The sequence below is a fragment of the Hipposideros armiger genome, unplaced genomic scaffold, assembly GCF_001890085.2.
Source record: "Hipposideros armiger isolate ML-2016 unplaced genomic scaffold, ASM189008v1 scaffold_707, whole genome shotgun sequence".
Classification (NCBI taxonomy): Eukaryota; Metazoa; Chordata; class Mammalia; order Chiroptera; family Hipposideridae; genus Hipposideros; species Hipposideros armiger.
Window position 1 is genome coordinate 12,379 of NW_017732057.1, and position 27,627 is coordinate 40,005.

Sequence of the window (27,627 nt, forward strand, 5' to 3'; positions counted from 1 at the left end):
AGTCTGAATTATGATTTTTTTCTCTTGCTACTTTTTTCCCCTAGACGATTGGCTGGCAACGACCTTTCTTTTATCCACCCAAAGGCCTTGTCTGGGTTGAAAGAACTCAAAGTTCTGTAAGTAATGCAATTTTAGAGTTTCACAGCTGGTTGTGTATTTTCTTTCTGCATAGTCAACATGCTTGGAGCTAGGTTAAGCTGTTTCTTTTAGTTCAGGATTAAAAGATTTAAGGAGTTGCCATGGGTAGTGTGGGAGGCTAGAGGTTGATTTAGGCAATCTTGGGTCTAGATAACAAAAGTTAATATCTAAATAATAGGTATCCTGACCCCTAGTGCATTATAGTTGGATGTTAGGCTTTTTGTGTGGCTAATGCATAGAATGAAAATCATATTTCAGTTCTACCTGTAGGGTTTTGTTTATACTTATTTTATAGCTACTAGAACTTTGAATTAACTGACCCTAAAGGGAAAAAACTCTTACAAGAGCTCCAAATGTTAAAATCATTTTAGAGCCAGAGGAAATTGAGGTGCCTGTGATTTATATAGCCTGTGAGGGATCGGGACATAAATTCCTGGCAGTGGTCGGGAGTATGGTGGATTGGGGGGACAGGTAAACTGACTGCCAGCCCCGCTTCTGTCACTACCTTGCTGAGTGACTGCCTGGGGCTCAGTGAGCTAAATGGGCCCTTTACCACTCCATGTTGTGGTTATGATTCATGTCAGGCAGTTATTTTATTAACGTGACTGGGAACAGTTTCGGCAAAAACTATGAGGACTTCATTATTCAGTACTGATCTATGTCTGCAAGCTCCAGGCCCTAACTAACTATTAGATGATTAAAGCTCTGCTTCTGCCTGAGCCCTGCATTCTCTGAGGACATGGCTGCTGCCCCCTAAGTGCTCAGGGTCTCCTATCCTTTTGGCAGAATTGACTTTACCTTATGTCCACATGTCTGGGTCCTGCCTTATTCCTATTTGGAAAGGCCTTACGGATGCCAGTGGGTTTGCTGGTCTTCTTTCCAGTTAACGTTAACAGTCCTACCTAGGGTGATGAACCTTAATTTGGGTACCTTAATTCCTGAGAGTAAAAAGCCCCTGGAGATATATTGTAGATCACCCAGCAGGTCTGTGTTAGGAGATGGCTTGGGTTTCATTTCTGGCTTTACAACAATTGCTTCTTGCTTTTCTGCAGTTCTTTTGTCTTGGGTGCTTTCCACCTTGACCCCTCCCGTTTCCTGTCATTGGAAATTTTTTTTTTTTTTTTGGGAAAGAAATGACTCTGAATTCTTCTAAGAAAAAAATGGCAACAACTGCTTGTTATTCACTGACCAAAAATTTCCTTCCAGAACCCTCCAAAACAATCAACTGAAAACAGTACCCAGTGAAGCCATTCGAGGACTGAGCGCTTTGCAGTCTTTGTAAGTAACTTTTTGGTTTTCTGCGTTCTTGAATCATTAGCAGACTCTCTGGCTGCTAAATGTGGAATTTCAGGGAAAGGAGAGATTTGTCCTCTCATCTGGGATAAAATTAAGGCTGGCCGGTTACTGTTATCGAAATGTCCTTTGGTGAAGGAGAAGGTGGTGGCTCAGTTTCTCTCCTGTCTTGTCTCAAGGGTGGAGGACAGGTACACATGCACAATGCTGGGTCTGATTCCACAGGCTTGTATGTGGCAGGTGATCGTCACCTCTATGGAGCCAGCTCTGTGTGTACAGAATTTCCAGTGTCTTGTGCCATGACGGTCAAGAAACAGCCACAAAGAGGGTTGTTTCAGGTGGTAATGATCATCCAAACAGGTTGATTATGTTGCTCATCTGTGGACATTGAGCATACATTGGGGTTGGTAACTTATCACCTGTGCCGCCTTCTTCCCAGGTTTTTCTTTTTGAGGAAAGTTTGGTTTTATGTGAAGTGCTCAAGATTTCAGCTCTTGGTTTTTACCGTGTTCAGCCTCTAATTTCAAAAGCCTTTTCATATAGTGCTTCACTTTGTTCTTTTCTGCGTTCTTTCCCATGTTTGCGTATGCATGTTTGTATATGCACCTGGAGGACGGTGTCCATGCTGCCGTGGTCTGCGTGTGTATCCCCGCCCTCCCCTTCTAGAGGGTGGGCCAGGTGAGCTGCAGTGGTTTCACAGGGACCCTGCAAATCCAAAGAAGATTTTGAAGAACCAACCGTTTTCATATTAAATAAACACATATTTGTTAATGACTAGAATACATGTTACAGACCAGTGTTCGATGTACAACTTTTGGTCTCTCCATTCCTGGGATAGAAGATCCAATTCCTCTCCGTCTGTGGGGGCATTTTCAAGGAAAAGGGTGAGAAGCACTGAACTGAATGAAGCGTGTGGTTACTGTAATTTGACTTTGCCAAGATTAACTACAACCCTTTGCATATTAGTATCTGTCACAAGGTTTGCATCACTCTCGAAAACAAATTCAGACAAGTTCTGATTTATTAGAATTCTAAAACAGGCCTATTTGATTTTGAATCCCCTCTTTGCGACTTATGAGCTGTGTGATGTTGGGCAAGTTATTTAAAATTCTCCATACAGTAGTTTGCTGATTACTTGTCCTGTACTTGAATGTACGAAAAGGGCGTGTGACAATGTCTGTCATGTAGTAAGAGCTCAATAAACATGTGTGGGTTCTATTAATGTTAATGATCATGATATATTTTATTAGTTTTTCCCTTTCATGGCTAGCTTGCCCAATTTGCATAACTAGGTGAAGGGAATGTCTTTGAAAGTAATGAAAAAAGTATTGTTCAAAACAAAGGACTTTGTTCGTTATTGTCTTAGAACAATGAATACAAACATTGATTGAATGAAGACATTGATTGTTTCAGTTCATGTTCGAATATGGAATACAGTGGGACTAGGCCTAGTGACTCAAGTGTGGCACTGAATCATTAGGGGAGATGGCTATGCTGCAGGCCCCTGGGCCATATCCTAGAAGTGATGATATTTTATCTTTAAAGGTAGGATCCAGAAAGCTATATTTAAAAAAAAAATTGCCCAGGTAATATCCATGTACGTGAAGTTTTGAAAATCACTCTGAATAAAAGATTGTAATAGTTATTACATTTATGTGTTCTGAGTTATGAAATTAGGTTTTCACCCATCACATATCTGTATATTCATCTGTTCCTTACATTAAAAAAAATGTATTGCCCTTTGAAATAGCTGTAACATAAGCTTTTGTAGGAAATGCATGTGTTACGGAAGACTCAGGTGAAAATGCTCGAGCTGCTTGTCCCATCCACTTGCTAATACAAAACCATTTTTAACTTCCCCCCAAACATATCACTAGATGTTTTAAAGTACAGGCTGCCTTTTGATTTTTAGATTAGCTATTCTAGTAGTTAATAGGAAGTGAGTGAGAAAATAAAAATATGTATTGATAAAGCATATCTTACGCTGTAAAGGTCAAACTTTGTAATGTACCTGATGCCATAAAAAAGGAGTGTCCTGCGTGTTGGCCATTGAATATCTAGTTTAAGTATAAGGTAGAAATAGCTATTAAGTAGCTCATTTCACCAAAATGCCAAGTTATGGAGTGTAAGGATTTGTTACTCACCATAGGGAATGGAGTAGATTCTGAGTAGATTCTCAGTGAACTGACTAGAATGAGCTCTTTTACAGAAAGGTGGCTTTGCTGCCCCGACACCGTTTCTAACCTAGGACGGATTTACAGAGTGAGCCATCTTTCCTCCCTCAGACCGGAAAGGGACTCATTAGACAACCTGAATTCATTAGACATTTTACATAATTCGTTTTCTTTTGCTTCTTCAGAATTCATTTTACTTCAAGACTTATTGATCAAAATATTCATTTTGTCTAGTTGGAAGGCTAAAAAAGAGAAGACTAATGTCTTTGAACTTTAGAACAGAAAAATTACCAAGAAAACATGTAAATAGCTTCTTTCAAATTTGTGGTCAATAAGTATATTAAAGTGCACATGACATTTATTGGCAGTATAGATGATTGAAAGTGTTTTTCACACACCTCGTTTCTGTGAAAATGGTTTCTCCCTCTAAAATACTGTTGTAAACAACATACTGTGCTCATCACTCACTGAGAGAATTGCATAGTTTAAATTAGATCCAAACTTGAGATGGGGGTCAGGGGTGAGGAGAGGAGTCAAAACAAAAAAACATTTTTGTTTTTTAAAGGCATTAGGATGTTTTTACATGTACTAGAAATACAAGGTGCTATGTGTCAGGCCTCTTTTATTTGAGAAGGAAATGTTCATAGGTTTGTTAGCATAGTGGGTGTAGCGGTCAAGTTAGATACAATTGAAATTCTGTCCTGGTGTAAAACAGTCTTATCAGCACTTGAGTCAGTTTGCAAATCTGATCTTCAGACCTGAATTACATGAAAGATTTCCTTGTGGTTTTGAAGTAGTGCTTAAGGGGAGCAAAGTTCATTAGGGGTTGAAATTGACCAGAAGTGGTTTGATGCAAGTGAGTGATGATGACTATAAAATCTCAAAGTGAGTTCTTGGTATTCATAAAAAGGTAGTGTAACAAGCCTTCCCCAAAGCCATAAAAATGGCTAACACATTTCCTGAGCAGGATATGAAAATGACAGGTCAGAATTTGCGCCCCTAGATTTTTTTTCCCCCCTTTACATTAGCTTACACTTATATTGAAACGAAAGAATTTCAGACTTAAGTTTTCTAGGTTTTTCCACAATAGCAGAATTTCTTAGCTATCTTAAACTGGTAAAATATAATACTATAATATTTACACTATTAGTAAATTAAAAGTAGAGAGGAAAAGAGCTTTTGATTACATAGAATAGGTGTTTCTTGATAGTATGGATATTCATCAGTAAATACCTGAATATAGAATTATCTGGTATTATAATTTCATTTAAAGCAAGAAAAAAAGTATGTGAGTCTCAGTAAGATGTAAAAAGGATTTTGAGAATAGGGAATAGATGCATATTTTAAAGACAAACAGTAAGGGAATTTGGTGTTAACCTTTTTTTGTGTGTGTTAACCTTTTAACAACTAAAATTCACTTAAATAAAATAATAGTCTTGTGGAGTTTAAATGATAGAGGACCTTAACCAAGCCCACATTATCTCCTATTTTGTGAGGTACCTGATGCCATTTACTGCATTTGCTAAATGAATCAATTATAATAGTCTTTTCTTTATCTGTTAGTTAGCATGAATATTAATAATGTAGGTCATTGATGCAAAGCCCCAGCTCTAAGACAAGTTCCCTGTGAAACATTAATCTCAGTGTAAGTGCAACTCTTTATATTTATGGCTGTGCCACCAACACCCACATGTGAATTGAGCTATAAGGATTAACCCTTTGAGTCACCACAAATCCTTTTTCTCATTTAACTTCTTCAAGGGTTTCATTTTCTCAAAGTTCTCCCTTTTGACCTCTTAACTTATTTGTGACTTTACAATTTGGGGAAATTTTTAGTACAGAGGAAATTGTGTCTGTGCATTTATTGTATTATTTTGCCTAAATGATAGCTTTATTACTGTATTAACTCAAAACTCACCTTGCTGTAAGTAAGTTAGGACTATCCCTTTTCTTTGATGGCATATGGCACAGAATTGGACAGGAGCATAAATGGTATAATAACATGTATAATAATAAATGTATAATAATACTGGACTCAGGTTACAAAGGTACTGACAGCTTTCCTTATTATGGTATTTTACCACTTCTCAATGAAACATTTCAGTGGGGATTTCTGTGTACATGCGAGGGGAACATTGCTCATCGTTTTGTTGAATGTGAACATACATGATCATCAATATGATAACATGAGCAATTTTAACTTTTAAACTGCTGTAGCATTGAGAAACTAGACAGGGACTTTAATTTCCACTTAAAATACAGTCCAAACCCCTTACCTGGCCCCTGTTTGCACTCCTTCTGTGTCTGTCTCTGTGGACCTTGCACTCCCTTCCTCCCATGTGCAAACCACCCTCACCTTCTGGGAGATGCTGGGCCACGCCGGCTGGTTTCTGCTACTAAATCTGGCCTGGATGTTTCCTTTGATGCTAAGCGAACACTCCTTGCCCAGCTCCCTCTACCACTGGCTCTTACTCTCTCTCTCTCCTTCTGTGAATCTGTTTAAATAGCACCTTCTGAGAGATGTTTTTCCTGATCAGTGTATTTTAAATAGCTACTCTCTCCCTCCTAACTGCTATTCATCTTTATCTCAGTGCCCTATGTACTTCATAGCACATTTTAAGTACTCTATAATCATTTTTAAATGTGTTTATCATATTGTGTATCACCTCCACTAAAATGCCAAATCTCCTGAAGACAGGCCTCACCATTTGATGTTTGGTGCCTAACAAAATGCTCCATTTAAATGCGTGAATGAATCGCAGATAATTAAATTAGCTGCAAGTAGAATTTAATTGCACTATTTCCTATGGTTAATTGTACGCTAATATGTTCAGCCTCTCTCTCTCTCTCTCTCTCTCTCTCTCTCTCTCTCTCTCTCTCTCTCTCCCTCCCTCCCTCCCTCTCCCTCCCTCTCCCTCTCCCTAAGTGGAAGCTCCTTGACATTGTGAAGGGGTGTGTGTGTGTGTGTGTGTGTGTGTGTGTGTGTGTGTGTGTGTGAACACACTCCTGTCTCCTCATGAAAGCAAATCTGCTAAGCAGCTCGGTAGCCAGGACTTTGCAAGCCTGTACTATAAAGGATGCCTCTCTGTCCTCAGGGGTAGATTCTCGAAAGCCCAAGGAATACAGAAGCCAAAAAATGTTTGTTTCTAAGTGGGTTCTTCAGGCAACAACTGCTCAGTTTTCTGAAGCTCTCCCATTTTTAGTGCCCTTTCAGTTAGTTATCTTGACTTCAGCAGCTAAAAGAAAGCGTCCATCAGATCCTCACCAGGACCAAGGGTCTCCAACCCCTGCTAATCTGCCTCTGGGAAGGAGGCTTCTCCTGGGGCTGAGGGGGGTTAGCTGGGAGCTCAGCTCCGTACTTGCCTGGAGAGAAAAGAAAGGGACAATTATGGTGGAGTCTGAAGTTGGGGCAGCATAAAGAAACAGGAGGCTCAGAAAGAATTTCCCGAATTTGAAAGCCATCACACTCGATATCTTTAAAAATATGCTGTCATTTTGGCTTTTCACCCGTGGATTTTGTCGTCGTTATTGTTGTTGTTCCCTAATTTTCACCAAGAGGTCCAAGCCTCTCAGGTATGAATTTGACTTGCCTGGTGCATACTGTCCCTTATCATATTAATACCAGGTTGTCTTCGTGTTGAAAAGCTATTATTCCAACAACTAGGCTTGGTTGTGCCAATAATAATAGCACTTAGGACTTAGTTTTTCACAGTTTCAGGTGGGGACTTAATTTTAAGTATGAGTAATCCCATTAGTAAGGTGTCCTTAATTCAAAAAAAATTTGGAAAAATTAAAGAAGCTTCAAAGCCACAATAACACTGATCAGAGTAACTGTTTAACTTTTTCTGGACAGTTTGCCCTGTTCTTACTAACTGTTAATTTTGGCAAACTAATTTTTTAAAAAGTACTTAGTGCTAAGAAAAGAGGAGAAGGTTGCTTTGCTACTACATGACAACTATATTTTTAACTTGGCTGGTGGTAATAAGGATTGTTAATAATCTATTGAAATGGTTTGTTGCTGTAAAAAAATATTTCAAAAATATTTTCTTATTTTTCCTCTTGGGTACCAAGTCAAAATAGCAATTAAATTTAATATCAAATATTAGTTATGATGTAAAATTTTAAGTAAAGTAGCTTTAGCTCAGCTTGGTGTCTTGTTTTTCTGTATTTTTGATAAATATAATCTATTTTTTTTAGACATAAAAACATAGCATTTCAGCTCGAGTTTTATGAGGGTTTTCTTTCTGTCAACATCTTTCTGCTCTGAAGTTCCTTTAAGCCAAAAATTCTTGAAGGATTCAGACTTAGATTCATTCCTTTGTTATGAAGAAAGGAAAAGAACTGCCTTCCATACCCTGGTCTTGGAAAAGTTGTTAGATTTTATGAGAACATCTAGTGAAATTAAAGATATCAGGATGTCACAGCTCTGGTTGTGTTTATAACTCCTTTTCGCTTTGAAAACTTGGAGAGTCGTGTGACTTGGATCGACTCATTCCACTAGAATTTGTTATTGAACATGGTGGTCTCTGTCTCTGCCAGGCGTTTAGATGCCAACCACATTACCTCAGTCCCTGAGGACAGTTTCGAGGGGCTCGCTCAGTTACGACATCTGTGGCTGGATGACAACAGCCTGACGGAGGTGCCTGTGCATCCCCTCAGCAACCTGCCCACTCTGCAGGCCTTGACCTTGGCTCTCAACAAAATCTCAAACATCCCTGACTTTGCATTTACCAACCTGTCAAGCCTGGTGGTCCTGTAAGTATCCGCCCCTTCTAATAGCATATATTTGTGTTAATTTGGTGGTGTGGGGGTGGGGGGGGGCAAAAACAGGTTTCTGGTGACAAATTACTATGAAAGTACCTCACTGATTATGCTTCATGAGGATCTAGGGTTTGGGGGAGCTGCCTCTGTTAGAAAATGAAATACGATGACTTTTAAAAATACAAAATAGGATAAGTTTAAGAATCGACATCTGATGATAACTGTTGAATCTCTCTAAAATATGTGGCCAATTGTGATCATGAGAAGAAACTGGGTCATTTAGCAAACACTTGTTACAGCTTTTATTTGTGTATCAGCAGTGTATTCAATGGTAAATGAAGCAGAATCATTTTGAGATGCTCACAGAAAAGTTGTAGTGACATTTTATGTTTTTTAACAACTTGTCTGTTCAAACAGTATATGATTTTCAGTGTTTTTAATCTTTGAAAACTTGGACATAATAAAATAGCTTTTCTAAATTTCAAATCTGTTACTGATTCTCAATGTTAAGCTGACTTACTTTCCCTCCATGTCATTTCCCCCACCTCCTCATAGGAGAAGTTGCACTTCATGTAAGTAAAAGGTCATCAAAACTTTTGTTTTGACAAGATGAATATTAAGGGATCTTTAATGCGTGTACCCTTTTTCCACTAGAGATATTTTCCTTTCCCATTGGGTATTCTGTTCAGTGAATATGAGTCTGTAAAGTGTATATGAAGAGATAACTACTCCGTGCTATTTGGTTTCCATTAGTCAAGTGTTGAAATGTTTAACTGCACCATTGCTTTTAGCCATACCAGTGTAGACATATAAAACATAATAGTCGCTACAGGGTGATGTAAAAGTCATTTTAATGCTTTTTTTCCATAGGCATCTTCATAACAATAAAATTAAAAGCCTGGGTCGACACTGTTTTGATGGACTAGATAACCTGGAGACCTTGTAAGTTTATTCATGTTTTGGATGATCACATTGTAACGTTGATGGTGCCGTTTTGTATTTCATTGCAGAAAAAGGAAAAAAAATAATGGTCTTGAGTTCAGTTCATTATTAATGTGCTTTAATGCCTAAATTTTGCTATCAAATAACACAATTGTGAATACCAATCTAAGTTTATGGTTAAAAATGACACACAAGTTTGAACTTGAGATTGCTTTTAAAGTTACACATAAAAAGCAGCTTAATTTGTCAACTGTATATATTTTCAAAAATTTTGGTTTTGTTGGACTGAATGATAAACAGTTAACTTTGAACCTTATAAAGATAATTTTGGAAAAATTTGGAGTTTTTTTTTCCATGATTTCAATTGCCTTGCTAAATTGTTAACACTGTGTCTGCTTTCATATGCTAAATGAAGTTTTTCATCTTGCTTAGGATATTTTTGTTGTTGCTACTGGTTAAAGTATTTGGGAATTCTGCCTGTTTCAGTTGTACATTGCCCCACTATGTGAACAAAAGACATTGTGCAGCTATGTGTAATCAAGAGAAGACTCTTTAGTTTTGTTGTTTTAGTTTATATCAGTTGCCTTTATTCCAAGATTTATAGTATTTGCCATTGTGGTGTAGGAAATGACTCAGAGACTTTCCCAATTAGACGGACGAGTAACATCTGATTGAAATGGGTTTCTATTATTTTGTTCTACTGATTTTTCTGGTTAACTATCAGTTCCCGAGAAGACTGAAAATCTTCTAGTACTCTGTTAATCCACTTTTCTGTCTGAACAACTAGAGCAGCGGTTCTCAACCTTCCTAATGCCACGATCCCTAAATACAGTTCCTCATGTGTGGTGACCCCCAACCATAAAATTATTTTCGTTGCTACTCTATAACTGTAATTTTGCTACTGTTATGAATCGTAATGTAAATATCTTTTTGTTTTCCGATGGTGTTAGGCAACCCCTGTGAAGGGGTCGTTCGACCCCTAAAGGGGTCATGACCCACAGGTTGAGAACCGCTGAACTAGAGGATGGTTAACAGCAGTGGATATTTGAAAGTTGAAACTCTTGAAGAATATGGTTCCAAACTCAGTTCTCTTTTTCTAAGTGTGTAAATACCAGTATCACAGGAGACTGAATGGGTCTTCTGATCCGAGACTTCTAAGTATGTAAATACCAGTATCACAGGAGACTGAATGGGTCTTCTGATCCGAGACCATGGATACTATTCCAATTATATTAAAATTAAACCTCTTCTTCCTGGTTAAATTTTATTTGCCACTTTTCTTTCTATGTAGAAAAGGAAAACAAAATAGGTGTCTAAATAGCTGAGCATTTTACTTTGTTTCACTCTCATTGTGAAATCAACCATGCTAATCATATGCAAACATGCTTTTTAGGTTAAAAGAATTAAAATTTAAACATACTCAGAATTAAGACTTTTTAGTACAGATGACTATGGTTTTTCTCTCTTCTAATGACTGTAACAGTTTCAACAGTTTGTAATATACTAGAAGACAATAGCTGTGTGAACCCATCCTGGTCCATCTCCTTGTTCAAATTTGTCTCTGGTCATTCTGCTGATGGTAGCTGAGGTTTGCTGCCCCAATCCCAGAATTTCAGGAAGCCACTCAAAACTTCAAATGGAAACCTTTGTTGCTGGCTGTTGTCACTTATAAATGGATATTCAATAAATTCAAATTTATGGTAAATTTCCTGAGAAATGTCATTCAGATGATTTGTTTATTTAATGTACCAAAAATATGTGATTCTGAGAATTCTTTGAACTTTTAAAATTGACTTAAAAACATTATAGCAGAATTATGATTTTTTTTTCTATTCAGAATTCTGAGAAAAGGCGTAAATTCAGTTAAATTCCTATAGGGTTTTGAATGGCAATATGGTTGGTAAAGAAAAATTACCATCCAGAGGATGAGGTTTTTTTAAAAAAAATACATTTGACCAAAATGCCTTACAAATTGTGACCACTCTTCAATATTCTTACACAATTTTCCCATTTTTTTTTCTAGGGACTTGAATTATAATAACTTGGGGGAATTTCCTCAGGCTATTAAAGCCCTTCCAAGCCTAAAAGAGCTGTGAGTATTGTTTTGCTCTATTTATGCTTTAAAATCCCTAGAACTCTTCATTTAATGTTGCAACAATGAGATTTTTAGAACATCTTTGGTTCATTACATATACCACAAAACACATACACACAAACAGACGTGATCATACATATGGGAATATGGTAGCTAGCACGAGCAATTCTAAGCATAGATTACTGTATAGGGCTAGACCCTGGTGAAACAAAAGCCATACGATATGGTCTCTGCCTCGTAGGAACTTGCAGTCTTACTCTCATTGGGGAGGCTGGCCCTATAAGACAGACAGATAATAATGAAGAGGATAAATAAATCATTCCAGAAAAAGAGTTCATCGAGGCTTAGTGACATTGGAAAAGGCATCACTGAAGAGAAGCAATTTGACTGGACTTGAACGAATGGAAATATTTAAATAAATAAAAGGGATAGGGAGCATTTTAGAAGTTGGATTTGTCAAGGGCAGAAATAGGAATGTGTATGGCATAAGAGGGATTGTGTGTTATGCAATGACAGCTAAAACTCTAAGATGCATTGCTTAGAAACTAAATGCAGGAGATAGATTTGGGGGTTAGAACACCTTTTGATTCTTATCGTCTAAAGTTCTTTGATGATAAAGGTACAGGTAGGTGCTTATGCGGCACCTGATAGATAATAGGCTAAGCAGTGGGTTTAAAAAGAATTGTGGTCCTGAAAAAGATAGGACAGAATTAAAAATTCAGTTTCCCCACATTTTTGAAGTTTTCATGGAGTTATCAGTTATATGTTATATAATACTGACTAGTTGCAGATCCTTAGGTTTTAACTTATTTCACAAGGGGATATGCATTTCAAAATATTCTTCTCCTATCCTTTTAGGTTATTTCATAGTAATTCTATTTCTGTTATCCCTGATGGAGCATTTGATGGTAATCCACTTTTAAGAACTATGTAAGTAGTTTCAAAAGTTTCTTCTGATATATAACCATATACAGCTATGTCTATACGATGCCAACCAAACATCTGAATGAAGAATGGAAATTCAGGCTTTTACATTTATAGACTTTGTGAATATAGATTTAGTTTTAGAGTGCTTGTGAACACATGAAAACTTCTATTTATTTATTTATTTATTTTGGTATTTTTACAGACATTTGTATGATAATCCTCTATCTTTTGTGGGAAACTCAGCATTTCACAATTTATCTGATCTGCATTCCTTGTAAGTATTATACAAATACTAAAACAAACTTGAATATTCATACAATTCCTTTAATGGAAAACTAGAATTTATTGTTGTAGCTCCAGAAAACAAAATCTTTTCTTTTCTTTGGGAGACGTTCAAAGGACAGTTCTGAAAATGTATGATAGTTTTAATTTATGTGAACCCTTGGCCAAATTATCACACTTTCAAGTATATCCATGAAATGAAAGCAATTTTATTTTTAGGTCTAGTAGTACCATTGTGATTTTCAGCTGTTTAAAAAATAAAATGCAAATATTTTCTATGAAAATTTTTTATTTTAAATTACTTTTTCTCGCCCAATTTCTTAAAGAGTCATTCGTGGTGCAAGCATGGTGCAGCAGTTCCCCAATCTGACCGGAACTGTCCACCTGGAGAGTCTGTAAGTGTGGCCCTTTGAAGGGAAGTTATGTAAAGATAGCACACTGGCCTGCCAAAGCTTTTTGGTGATGGTGAAGACTGCATGTTGATTCTTACACTCTCGCTTTGTGAATATCATGCATGGAGATGGATATATTGGGTTTGGGGTCCGTCAGCTCAGGGAGAGTATAACCTCATCTGTGGGGATAAGATCTGAAAAGGTCCTTGAAAATATAAGGAAGGAAGTGCTGAAGGAGAAGCAGTGCTTTAGGAATTCAGAGGTGGAGCAATCAATGTAGACCGTCAAAGAAGGCTTCTTGGAGGAGGTGAAATGTTTCAAAATTGAACACTGTCCGGTTTCTCAGGGCTGATTCTTTTATTTAGAAAGACAGGGTTTAGTAAAATGGGGAATGCTGAAAATGTACTTAAGAATGGCCTACAGGTGATCAATGTAGCTAGAATTGAATGTTTATTATGGAATGAGGAGTGGTATAGAGAAATTTGGGAAATTGTTTGGGTGCAATTTTAAAGGGGGAAGCCTTGAAGATTAAACATTTGGTTATGGCCAAGCTTCTCAGTTGGTGGTAAGTGAATGGGTTAAATGTGCATCCAAGATCTTGACGACTTCAGCCCTTGAGACAGCCAAGGGGCTTGGAGGTGGACAGGGTCTGCAGTCACAAGGAGCCTTACCACATTATGCCACATAAATGTTATGATTTGCATATGTGCCAAGATGTAAGACAAAAGAAGCTGGGAAGCACTGAGCTAAGGAGTTTAAACGTGAGTCTTAAGGCAGTTGGAGGTGTTGACAATGATGGAGCAGGTGGTGTCGGGAAGATAAGAAAGACTACCAGGTTTGATCCCATGACACGGTGAATGTTTAAATAAAAAAGAAATTTATTACATAAAAGACACATTGCCATTAATCCCCCTCAAAATATTCCTGCTCACTTTAAACACACTTATCCCATCATTCTTGCCACTCTCTAAAGCAGTTCTGGAAGTCCTCTTTCATGAGTGTCTTTAGTTGTGCTGTCATGGCTGCCTCAATGTCCTGAATCCATTAAAAACATTTACCTTTCGTGGTCATTTTATCTTTGGGGAAGAGTCAGAAGTTACATGGTGCCAGATCCGGTGAATAAGGCGGGTGAGGACACACTGTAATGTTTTTATTTGACAGAAATTGCCATGTAACACAAGTGATGTGTGACATGGAGTGTTGTCATGATGGAGGGTGATTTACGTCACACTTTAAAACACACCTTCTCTCAACCGTAGCTCACACCCAACTAACTGCCCCAAACAAATTGAAACTTGTCACACACGTTACTAAGGTTCAACTCGCTGCTTCCCATATTGAAGATCCCTGCCTTTCTGTTGGATGGCACTCGGCAGCAGCATTCACTGTATTTTGTGATCACAATGGAAAGGCTCCATGTCACACATTGCTTCTGAAACAGCAATTTCTGTCAAATAAAAACATTACGGTGTGTCCTCATCCACCTTATTCACCGAATCTGGCACCGTGTGACTTCTGGCTCTTCCCCAAAGTCAAAAAATGATTCAGGACATCGAGGCAGCCAAGAGAGTGCAACTAAAGACACTCACAAAAGAGGACTTCCAAAACTGCTTTAGAAAGTGGCAAGAACAATGGGATAAGTGTATTTGAAGAGACAGGGAGCATTTTGAGGGGGAATTAATGGCAATGTGTCTTTTACTGTAATAAATTTTTTTTTTATTTAAACATTTACCATATTGTTTTATCATACCCCGTAGAGGTAGGAAGATTGGTGAGAAGGCTTTGGGAATAATCCACCTGGCTAGACAAACATATTTAACCATGAGAGTTCTTTGTCCCTAGTTGCCTATCACTGGAGTTCTTCCATGTGGCCTGTCTGAGGCTTCTTTACCCCTTGTGCATCATTTCACCTCTGATCTGTGTAGCAGCAGGGAAAATGGAGAGAGAGGGTCAAATGCTGGAGACACTGCAGAGGAAGAAGGAACAGGGATTCTGACCATAGATGGGAACAGAGAAAGGGAGGGGCATAAGAGAAAATTGGAGAACATTGAGTCAGGTTGATGAAAGAAAAGACAGAAATAAAGTTTGAGGCCAAGATGCAAGTTGGTTTCAAATGTTTTGGGTGAGGTGGGGAGAGACAACTTGTAGGTAACTGTAGTCAGGCTGTGACTGTGGGTTAATGGTTTTCTGTTGGTCCATCTGAGTAAAAGCTTGTTGTTTGGACAATGTTAACTTCTACTGTCATGAACTTTCCTACATTACTATGAAAATGATGCCAGTATCAAGGGTTAATTTATCTTCCCACCTGCCCAATTTTAGGGGATAATTATGTAGTGGGATATATAGACTCTAGGCCATAAGCATACCTGTGAGCATTTATTTTTCTATATAAGAATAACATTTTGTTTACCATCTCAACTTGAATCATTTCTTAGATGAACAATGTTTTTCCACAGGACCTTGACAGGTACGAAGATAAGCAGCATATCCAGTAATTTGTGCCAAGAACAGAAGATGCTTAGGACTTTGTAAGTTGGATTTTTCATCCCTTCTTATACCTTTCTTTTATGTACCTCACACATATTGACTTTTAACTGTTTTGATTTCAAAGTATAATGATTTCTTATTTGTTCTCTTCAAATGAGTGGCCTTTTTTTATAGCCCCCTAGCGTAGGTAATGTGTATTTGAATTTGATTGTAGGGTTATGTATACGTCATACTTCTTGTGACTTTACTTGGAACAAAGTAAAACCAAGCTAGGTTCTTCCTTGATTTTTTTTTTTCTTACCCTGACTCCTTGTCCTTACTCTAGTTTCCTCAGGCGTGTTAACGCTGTCTTGTCGTGTTCTTTCATCCATAACCTAAGCAGAGCCCAAATCTTCCTTGGATCAGGAACCAACTAAGCATGGAGCTTTCCAAAAGCTTTAAGCTGACCAAGAAATTAAAAGTAAATAAAGGATGTAAAAATGTTACAAGAGCAAATAATTAAGTGACTAAGTTGTTAATCAGTATTCAGTGGAAAGAGATGGTAACAAAATAAGTAAATGATTGATTAAGGAAGTAAGTAAATGGTGTCATGGAGTGTCAAACATGAGGATTACCACTGAGAAAACACTGCAGTGGGATTAACTGAGAGTTAAGTAGTCCCAATATTTGACTTAATAGAAATGTGTTTTAAAATGCGAGTATGTGTACAATTTCTCTTAATGCTTTTTAGTTAAACAACATAGAAATTATTTATGGTATAAGAAATATAAAAATTGTAAATGAAAAAAACCCCATAACTCTACCACTTAAACATAATTTTTATATATTTTCTATATTCTATTTTTATATTTTTAATTTTACACACTTAATGTTTTAAAATATATTTTATATTGTCTATACTCAACATTAAACATTATATACTTGAAGTTTGTGTGTCACTGAGGTGCTCTAGAAGCTTACAAGTCGAGGAAGAAATAGTTACTTTGTTATTTCAGCCATATCTTTTTATTATAGATCTTAATGTTTCTTTCAATGCTTCTGAGTACAAGTCTTTTAATATAGTTTTCTGATAGCATAACATTAATTTGTTAATTTCCATTGTTTTTAGGGACTTGTCTTACAATAATATAAAAGACCTTCCAAGCTTTAATGGTTGCCATGCTCTGGAAGAGATGTAAGTTGTTCTTTAACTTGTCTTTTTTTTGCTGTGGTATATTGTTAATTTACTGAACATTTCCATTTTAAATAAATGGCCTTAATTAATATTAAGAAATTAGAGATTCATATAATTACGCATTCCTATGAATAAATGTCTGATTGTACCAGGTGTGCTCATGCAACCAGCGTTCGTTAGGGATCTACCTATCAGGCATTCTATGAGACACTATGGGGGTGTGGGGGGAGGGGTGCAGTGTATACAAACAACAAACAAAAACTGGTCCTGGCTGTTGAGGGAAAGCAGACATGGATACTCACTGTGTACCTACCTACACAGGACAGCTCTGATGGAGGTTGATGGGGGAGGTGGGGAGAGAGCATCGTTAATTCTCCCACTTTTGATCCTCCCCTTCCTCTAATTTTCTTTCTGTGGTACTTGGTATTGTTGTGCTGTCTTGGATCCTCAGTCACTGTGTTGTCTTCCTGCCCTCCTTGCTGAGCGATGTGGAGGAATTTAGATAATGTACATATACTTCAGTATAATTTGGGATGGGATACTAATTAGACTAACCGTATCGTATAGATGAGGAAACAGTTATTCCCTTTACTTTCAGTAAGATCAATCGATGCGACTTATGAATGAGTATTTAAACTTAGAAAAAGTTTAATTAAGAGATGTTCTTTTTTAAAATAGAAAATAATTTTCTCCCCTGCCTGCCCTTTCTCTTCTTCTTTTTTTAGTTCTTTGCAACGTAATCAGATACACCAAATAAAAGAAGGTACTTTTCAAGGCCTGATATCCCTAAGAATTCTGTAAGTTTCTCTATGATTATTAGAGACAAGTGAAATTTTTGTCAAGCTATGAATTAAATATATGAGTACAATTCCCATTTTAATAGATATACTTAAAGATATGATTTGTTATGTGTAAATATTGTTCAAACTGTACCACATGGTACTTTACAAATAATCTACTTTCAGTATTTTTTACCTTAGTGAATTGCTGATATTATACATTGGTGAGTGAAAAAGTGTACTGTGTGTAATCTGAGAGGTGCAGCTTGTTTGTTTTCAAGACTTAATAATGAGGTTTGCCAATCCATTAGGGCAGGGGTAGGTGAAGTGTAATTATGGGCCAGGTCCAGTCTGCCTCCTGTTTTTGTAAATTAAGTTTTATTAGAACACAACCATGCCTCTTTTGTTTAAGTGTGGTCTGAAGCTGATTTCACCATACTGTAGCAGAGTTTACTATTTGCAGTAGAGACCACATGACCCCCGGAGGTGAAAAATATTTACTATCTGGCCTTCTACGGAGAAAGTTTGCTGACCCCTGCATAGCGGTATCTATCATGACAAATAGAGCTAATAGGCAGCAGTAGCACTCATTTAAAAAAGGATTTGTATTTGAGTGTATATTTGTGCCAAGTACTCTATTAAGCACTTGGTCATATAGAGGTGATTAAAGCAAACCTTGCCACTACCTTCCTAGAACTTTAGTGCAGAAAATACGAATCGCTACATTAGTGAACATTTTTAAAATACAGGTCACATTTGAAAAATTGACAATGAAGTGAGATTATATATATTGAATCCGGATTTTCAGTAGATCTCCGTTAAGAAATGCGAGATGCATTCTAGAAGCAAACATTTTATGGGTGGTTCGGTCGCTGGCTCTTGCTTTGTTGCTGGCAGGCTTACTGTGGGCCTGGGCACTAGCGAGGAAGGCTGGCTTCTAGCTGCCAGCACATCCAGAGTACCAATGAGCGACAACAATGAAAAGCTGGCCTTTTCATGATTTGGAAACACGTCTGTTGACGTTTCCTGTTATCTTGGAGATGTGTCATGAAATGCATTTATCCAATCTCTAAATTTCCATTAAGGCTCTGTGTCAGTATGGTTGGTTGCAGATTATTTCTGTTTTATTATTTCTGTAATGTGAGAATTCCTCAGGGTATGTTCTTGAATATAGTATGGCTCTGGTATTGATACGATTTTTATTTCCTGCTTGGGGAAAAAAAAAAAGATATCTGAAGCCCTTCTGGAATGTTCTTGTTTGCCTATTGATTATTTGTCTTCCCTCAGGATATTATCACTAACCTTTGAGAAGGCAAATAATATGAAACCTGTTTTGATTTTCAGCTTTTTCAGGAGCTGAGCTTTTCCTCACCTGGTTAATAGTACCAAAGGTTATATCATATCATTTATATTTTTGAACTGATACCAGAATGATAAGGTAGAGAAAATTCACAACTGTTTTGAAACAGATGCCAACTAGAATTGCTACTATAAGGAACACATTCCAAGATAGATTTTTGTGGAGAGGAATTCAACATAAACAAAAAAATGTTGTTGGACAAGATTAAAGAGCTTTGTTATCTTATCAGGGATATTGTGACTACCTCAGACTCTAAAGTACAGTCAAAGTAACTGCCATTTGAGTTTCTTTGAAAAGATTAACATGGTATTCTTATAATTGCAGAGATCTGAGTAGAAACCTGATCCATGAAATTCACGACAGAGCTTTTGCCAAGCTTGGGTCAATAACTAACCTGTAAGTGGATGATTTTATGCAATAGTATCAGGAAAGTAATGAGTGGTCCACAGAAACCTGTGTCTTAGCATTGACCTATCAAATTATTTTTCTGCTTAGTTGTTCCCTGTATAAATGCTAAGCTGCACTGGTATCATGACAGCCTCTAAGATGGCAAAATGAATGCTAGATCTGTCGTTTTAGCACACATAAACTTCTTGGAGCTTGTTAATATTTACGACATTAACACGTGCATAAATGTTTTTATGTGATGTGCATCTTAGGAGTTAATTTGAAGTCTCATTTACATTTTAGGGATATAAGTTTCAACGAATTAACTTCATTTCCTACGGAAGGTCTAAGTGGGTTAAATCAACTGAAACTTGTGGGCAACTTCCAGCTGAAAGAAGCCTTATCAGCAAAAGACTTCGTTAATCTCAGGTGTGTTTTTGCTTATTTTTCTTTTTTTGTTGAAGTTCTGGTAGGCCCCCAAATTATAGAGTGTGGTAGTTTTTTGTTTTTTTTTGCTGTGGTTCCCAGATTTTCCAGGAGGCTGTAATTTAAGGGTATTTTCTACCTCAATCCTCAGAGATTTGGTAAAAAATAGAACACAAGCATCATCCCATAGTTTTTGGGAACATGAATTGGAGCCCTTGATGCTGTGAAAGAGATAATATAGTTACTCATCAGAATGTTTTTTTATACAGTGGATTGGTCATTAGCAACAAGATGGCAGAAACCACATAAGTGTGAACCTACAGAAAACTGATACAATGCCATAATACTTCATAGAGACGTTAGTTAGAGTGCGGACCTCATTAGATACAGTAGAAGGGGCTTGGGAATATTATTGTGGGAGATGAGAATAGATATTTCCACTATACATCTATGAACAAAGTAAATTTATTTCATGGTGTAAAGTTACAAGTGACTTGAGACATTCATTTTAAATGAACCGATATCAGTTTTATATGATAAATTGGGTGTAGTTAATTCATTTATAAAAGGAGCCTGATATGATTTTACTTTAAATTGTAGTATTGCTATTCAATTTTAAATATGGTTTGATTTAAATCAAGTTTTTTAAAAGCTTATCTTACGTAAATGGAGAAACTCATAATGTCATCTGATACCAGAGCTTTTTTCACAGATGAGGAAACTGAGTCCTGAAGAGAATAATGACCAGCTTAAAGCATCTAATAGTCATGTCTTTCTTAGGCTGAGGCTTTCAAAGATGAAAATACTTTTTACAAAATAAAAGCATGTCTGTGAAGTTGCCATTCAGCGTTGATTTTACAACTTTTTTTCCAGGTCTTTATCTGTACCATATGCTTATCAGTGCTGTGCATTTTGGGGCTGTGACTCTTACGCACATTCAAACACAGAAGATAAGAGCCTCCAAGACCACAGTGTAGCCAAGGATAAAGGTAAGTGATATATACATTTTTAAATAGAACACTGTTTATGGCATTACTCAAAATCTCTGTTGTCATAATTAGTTTGTGGAAGATCGGTAGGAGATCTGTGAGAAAAATGGTATCTACTGTGTTACTGCTATCTTGAATATGTTATCAAGCCTCGTACAGGCTGACCTTCCATCATGAGGGCGAGAGAAGATTGTAGGGAACTCCGGTTCTTTTGAATTGCCTGAAGCTTGAGTTTCAGCACCATTTGTGTTTTCCACTCAGGTCCTGCTGATGTAGCAGGTGTCACTGGCAGTGCTGAAAGTGAAGAGCACAGTCAAATAATTATCCACTGCACACCCTCAACAGGTATGCTCAACGCACATTGTTGCTGTCTTGCTTTAAACAAACATTGGGCAAATATCTCTAAAACTTCTGGGGATAGATGTGATTTCTGTAATACAGTTTCAATTACAGGCTTTCAGACTCAAAATGTATTCTGTGTATGAGGAGCTTCGGCATTTTTTGCAGACTCTCCAGTCCAGACCCAGTGAATGAGAATCTTTGTGTTAACAAGCTTCCCAGATGAGGGCCAAATGCACATTAAAGATTGAGAGGCTTGTGCTTAACAATCCTGCAACTCTAGGACTACAAGTTAATTTCTGGTCTTTAAGGATTTTTAGTGTTATATATTTTTTAAATGCAACTTTTCCTTTTCGTTGTTTTTCGTTTCATGGAACTTAGTAGACTTGGGAAAGTTAATAATTCGATGATTGTGGCTGTAATTTGTTCTGCCTGATCTATCAGAGAAGATGGATTTAGAATTTTACTAACAAAGAAAAAATTAAATAATGAGCTAAATGGTGTGTAGTGAAGTGGATTCCTTTTTCAGTATATCGACACGGGGTGGTCTGGACATTAATTTTATAACCCAGAATCATATATATTATGCTTCTCTCATGATGACCGCTGAATTGTGAACTTCTGGAGGGGCCGTGTTTGTATTCTTTTAATATGTAGCACAGAGCCTTGTGTTGAGAAGCTTCAAGTGACCAGATAAGTGAATGGAACTGGCAAGAATCCTTTACGTTCATGCAGTTTATCTAGTTTCCAGACTAATCGTTGGAAGGGGTGCAGCTCGTTCACTTGCCCCCCTGGGGTTCTGGTGATGGGAAATGTACATAAGGAGCCGACAACCAATGGGAAGGGGGCAGCTTTATTAAAGGGGAGACTAGACCTGAGTATGCAGAGATTCCATTTCCTCTACACTGAATTTAAATCTTGGGGGTCAACCAGAAGGAAAGTTGACCTGAGCTCATCTCCCCAGGCTGCAGTATGGCTGAACTGCATGCCTGCCTCCCCCATTCAGTTGTACTAATGCACAGACATTGATGTGCCTGCTAACTCCGGGCAGAAGTGGACCAGAGCAGGATCCTCCTGTTAGAACTGTAGGAGGCAGCTGGTTTGCAAAGACAGAGACTGGGCGGGGTCTACTTCCCAGGTCTTTGAGGGAAAGTAACCCCACCCACTAGTCAAACACTTCCCAGAGGGTGCCCTGTTCTCCCAGGTCAGCTGAGCTATTCTTCTGTAAAGAGATAAAAGTGAAAGCTTCTTCTTAACACTTCCTTGAGGGAGAAACTTTAAAAATTAATGGATTAATTAAAAATGATTTTTAGAATTTTCCTGTGTTGTTTGGTAGTTAGGTGGATATAAATGAGCAGACCTGGCTTGTTAGGCCTATGAAGATCTCAATGATTAGAATGTTTTATGGGATGTATTAAACTGAATGATGTTTCAGAAAGATAAATCAGGACATGTTCTTGCAGGCAGTTGTGATGCACAGTTTCCTGATGCTTTGTAGGCAAAATTTTGCTTTTCTTTACTAATTTTTAAATAAAGCAGTTGTCATTTGTGACGTAACTAACATGTCAAAGTCAGTTACTGAAACGTACAATTCAGCTACTAAATTAGTTCTTGCAATCCTAATTTAAGTTAGGCAGAGTTTTATTGGCTATAGCTTTGTATGAATACTTAACATCAGTGTGGTTTAGTCTTCCTATGCTGTCTTACTGAATAACCTTTGTTAGGCCAATCAAATGCTTTGAAATGTCAGTTCCTCTGGATGAAAAATGGGGATAATCACACTTATCTTAACCTGCTTCATTAGATTGCCTTTTAAAGCCATAAGGAAAGTGTAAAAAATACCTGTATACATTATTATAAAGTATACTAGGATTAGGGAGAAAGAAGGACCTCATCTTTATTAAGTAAAACTGTGTATCCAGCAGCCTGCCTAGGTACCTTGTGTATGTGATTTTCCTAACACTACACAACTCGATGAAACAGACATTATTATCCACAAGTGAGAAAACCGATAGAGGTGTATTTTGCTTTCTCCAAAAAAAGAACAGCAAGTTATGAACCTTAATCAGGTCCTAGTTTATCAGTTCCACACCCTTGGTTTATCAAGTACCTTTCATGTGCTAGATACTGTGCTATATATATTAATTGAGGTATAAGAAAAAGTGAAAATTTTCTTTTAAATATAACTATATGGCTCTACAAAATGTTTAATAAAAAATAAAGTCCCTTATTTTTTAAAACAGCCTAGTCCAATACCTTTTTCAACTTGGTTCAGTTCAGTTTGGCTACAGATTTAATTATTCTAGATTAACTATCTTTAGTGTCTCTCTTAAGCCATGTCGTATGGAATATGATGTTTTCTAAATTTTCTTTTCTTTCTTTCTTTTTCATTTTAGGTGCTTTTAAGCCCTGTGAATATTTGCTAGGAAGCTGGATGATCCGTCTAACAGTGTGGTTCATTTTCTTGGTTGCATTTTTTTTTAACCTGCTTGTCATTGTAACAACATTTGCATCTTGTACCTTACTGCCTTCCTCCAAATTGTTCATAGGCCTGATCGCCGTGTCTAACTTATTCATGGGAGCCTATACCGGCATCCTAACTTTTCTGGATGCTGTGTCCTGGGGCAGATTTGCTGAGTTTGGCATTTGGTGGGAGATTGGCAGTGGCTGCAAGATAGCTGGGTTTCTGGCCGTTTTCTCCTCCGAAAGTGCCATCTTTTTATTAATGTTGGCAGCTGTCGAAAGGAGCTTATCTGCAAAAGAGATCATGAAAAATGGGAAAAGCAATCATCTCAAGCAGTTCCGAGTTGCTGCCCTGTTTGCTTTTGTGGGTGCTGCAGTCGCGGGCTGTTTCCCACTTTTCCACGGAGGGGAGTACTCTGCGTCCCCTCTGTGCTTGCCTTTTCCCACAGGAGAAACACCATCGCTAGGATTTACTGTAACCTTGGTGCTCTTAAACTCGCTAGCCTTTTTATTAATGGCCATTATCTACACTAAACTCTACTGCCACCTGGAGAAAGAGGACCTCTCAGAAAACTCCCATTCTGGCATGATTAAGCATGTTGCTTGGCTAATCTTCACCAACTGCATCTTTTTCTGCCCTGTTGCGTTTTTCTCATTTGCGCCATTGATCACTGCCATCTCGATCAGCCCTGAAATAATGAAGTCTGTGACTCTGATATTTTTCCCACTGCCTGCGTGCCTGAATCCAGTCCTGTACGTTTTCTTCAACCCCAAGTTTAAAGAAGACTGGAAGTTACTGAAGCGGCACATTACCAAGAAAAGTGGGTCGGTTTCAGTTTCAATCAGCAGCCAGACTGGTTGCGTGGAACAGGATTTCTACTACGACTGTGGCATGTACTCCCACTTGCGGGGGAACCTGACTGTGTGTGACTGTTGCGAGTCATTTCTGTTGACGAAGCCAGTGTCATGCAAACACTTAATAAAGTCACACAGCTGCCCTGCATTGGCCGTGGGCTCTTGCCAAAGACCGGATGGCTATTGGTCCGACGGTGGCACACAGTCGGCCCACTCTGATTATGCAGATGAGGAAGACTCCTTTGTCTCGGACAGTTCTGACCAGGTGCAGGCCTGTGGGCGAGCCTGTTTCTATCAGAGCCGAGGATTCCCGTTGGTGCGCTATGCTTACAACCTCCCCAGAGTTAAAGACTGAATTAATGTTTGTGACTGTTGCACCCATCAACCAAAACTACAGTGTTCATAGAGTGAACCCTAGTCTGATTTTTTCATCTGGGAAGCACTTCTGTGATCACTGCATGGTGTCACGTAGAAAAAGGAGAAGGTGGCAGTTTATTTCTTAAACCAGACGTTGTCAAAGAACAAGTGCCTAACTTACCAATTGGTGAAACATACTGTGTCCAAGCAATGTGTGGTCTCTTTGGAACAAGTCTGTAACTTGAAAAGATTTTAGGTATATCATAGTATTATAACAGTACATTTTTCTTTGATCCATGAAAAGCAAAATTGTAACCTGTTTCTGAATTAAGCACGAAATAAAAACAGCTGTTAATATTTTTTTAAGAATATTTAAAAATTTGATTATGTAAAACTGAAGAAAAATTCTTGCTAATTTTACCTAATATTTTATCATTAATCTCAGGATAACTTACTGCAGGGCCAAAAAAGGGATCATCTCCCAGGTGGGACTGTGGGAGTATATGTAGGCATTACCTTACTGCATTTTGTTTCCATCTTTGACACAATAGAATCATACATTTGTTGATGTGATTTACAAATCTAAAACCAGAAAATGTTTTTAAAACAATATTAACAACTGTTATATTTTCAAAGAATAGCTGAACATTTTGTCTTCAGTCATCTTGCATTGCCTTGGTATGATTGCAGTCTTTTCTTCTTCCAGTGTTTTGTGATCACACTGCTAGGAAAAAGTAAAGGGCTAATTGCTGTGTGGGTTTAGTAGATCTGGCTAAACTACTAATATGCAATTTTAATAGTATCTGAGGAATTTGATGGCTCCGTGTAATGTTCCCATTAATAAAGACTTCCTGATATTATTGGTTCTACTGATATGTTCCAGTGTTGTTGGTATGTTTATCTACTTATAGTTTGAATTATACAGAAAGTAAACTGTGGTGAATAATTGCCTTTAATTGGAAGAAATTGGGAGTAATTATGACACAAAGCACTTAAATGTATTTCTTAGTGAGCTGATTCTCCTGAACTTGTTCTATTACATGGACGTTTCCATATATTTCTCCCTTCCTGTCATTTACAAAAGAGCATGTGCAACAGTTCAGATACTATGTTCTTATGAGACAAGACAAAATGTATCATTAAGAAAAAAGAAGGAGAAAAGGAATAAAGCTTAGACCAATGTCTTTAAAGTTTTTAGCCTTTACTTGATTCTCATCTATGGACTTTTGACATGTTGCTATGTGGAGTCTTAAAGTTATAAATGTTCAGTATGTTTTTTGAACAATATGCTAAATCAATAGCAAACCCACTGCCATATTAGTTATTCAGGATATACTAAAAACATGAAGCTAGATTGCAGTTTAATAATTAAACTGTATATACTGTGCATATAATGAATTTTTATCTTATGTAAATTATTTTTAGAACACAAGTTGGGAAATGTGGCTTCTGTTCATTTTGTTTAATTAAAGCTACCTCCTAAACTATAGTGGCTGCCAGTAGCAGAATGTTAAATTGTGGTTTATATACTTTTTTGCATTGTAAATAGTCTTGGTTGTACATTGTCAGTATAATAAAAACAGAATCTTTGTATATCAAAATCATGTAGTTTGTATAAAATGTGGGAGGGATTTATTTACAGTGTGTTGTAATTTTGTAAGGCCAACTATTCACAAGTTTTTAAAATTGCTATCATGTTTGTATATTTACACATTGATGAATATTAAATCATAACTTGGTAAATATACTAGCTAAAAGTTTTTTTCTTCAAAATTCATGTTACTGAACACTTTGCATTCATTTAAAAATTGAATAGCAGTTATATAAACTGAGCTATACATATGGCTGGAAACAAAATATTGTATACAGTGTTTTGAATTATTAAAGTTTCTAGAAAGCAATCTGTTCTGCCTTAATATATAACTGTATAATAATGAATTTATTTAGTGTTAAAGTAAATTAAAGTGAAATATTTTTTAAGTGAAGAGCATTAGAAGAAATGTTGGAAGAACACTTTGTTGAAATTTAGAAGATTTTACCATACTTACGGAAAACAAATTGTGAAATTTTAGAGAATATCATCAACTAAATCTTTATTTAAAAGCAAATTATTAACAAACCTGCATGATACTAAATTTAGTCAATTGTCCAAAGTCTTAGAAATCACATCAAGCTCTCGTTTTACAGATGAGAAAATAGAGGGCTTAATGAAACTTAGGTAAACACCTGAGTTACATAGCAAATCAGAACCCAAAACAGTACTCAGCTGCTCTGAATTTCAGAGTTTTTTTTTTGTTTGTTTTTGTTCATTTGTTTTAAACTTGAGTATAGGTTTGGAATTCCCATAACAAAGTAGAATAGTATAATCACCCCTCCTCCGACTCCCTCAGTCTTTACACCTCACCCCTGTACCCATCATCCACCCAACTTTAGCAGTTATCAACAACACATGGTAAATCTTGTTTTCATCCCACTCACGAACCCTTCCAATCCCTCTGTCCCTTAGATTATTTTGAAACAAATCTAAGACATATTGCTTCATTTGTAAATGTTTCTGTATGTCCAGGGATAAATTTACATTGCATAATATATTGCCACAGGGCTAACTGGTAATGACATTTTTATAACAGATTTTAAAGCAAAAGTCACTCTGCACTTACACATGGTTACAAAGCCAGCAAAACAAACAAAAAAAAACTATATATATATATTATATATATTTATATATATATTATATATATTTATATATATATATATATATTTCAAATATGCCATGAAAGTGAAAAACGAGTAGTAAAAAGTGCAGTTACTAAGTCAATACCTTAAAACTTAAGGGGAGAGTCTCTCTTTTGAGCTTATTTATACATTTATATATACTTCTACCAAACTTGATTATGGCTTCTCAGTTCCAATAATGAAAAGGCACTGGAAGAGAGGCGACCACAGGACTCTATTTAATGTTCAAGTACCAGCACCAGTGCCATGGGCTCTGCCTCTATAGCTCCAG

General features: G+C 37.1%; 1 protein-coding gene across 1 annotated transcript; it reads left to right on the forward strand.

The window, feature by feature from the left end:
- LGR4 (leucine rich repeat containing G protein-coupled receptor 4) lies at nt 1-26,521 on the forward strand (the record flags this gene model as incomplete). The annotated part of the gene is made up of 16 exons (XM_019627089.1): nt 1-116; nt 1,345-1,416; nt 8,145-8,360; nt 9,237-9,308; nt 11,332-11,400; nt 12,262-12,333; nt 12,533-12,604; nt 12,939-13,007; nt 15,461-15,532; nt 16,600-16,665; nt 17,391-17,462; nt 19,129-19,200; nt 19,495-19,620; nt 20,491-20,606; nt 20,868-20,951; nt 23,342-26,521. Coding segments are annotated over 16 exons (2,643 nt in total), but the record flags the coding sequence as incomplete, so codon positions are not given.
- Between the last annotated feature and the right edge of the window lie 1,106 nt (nt 26,522-27,627).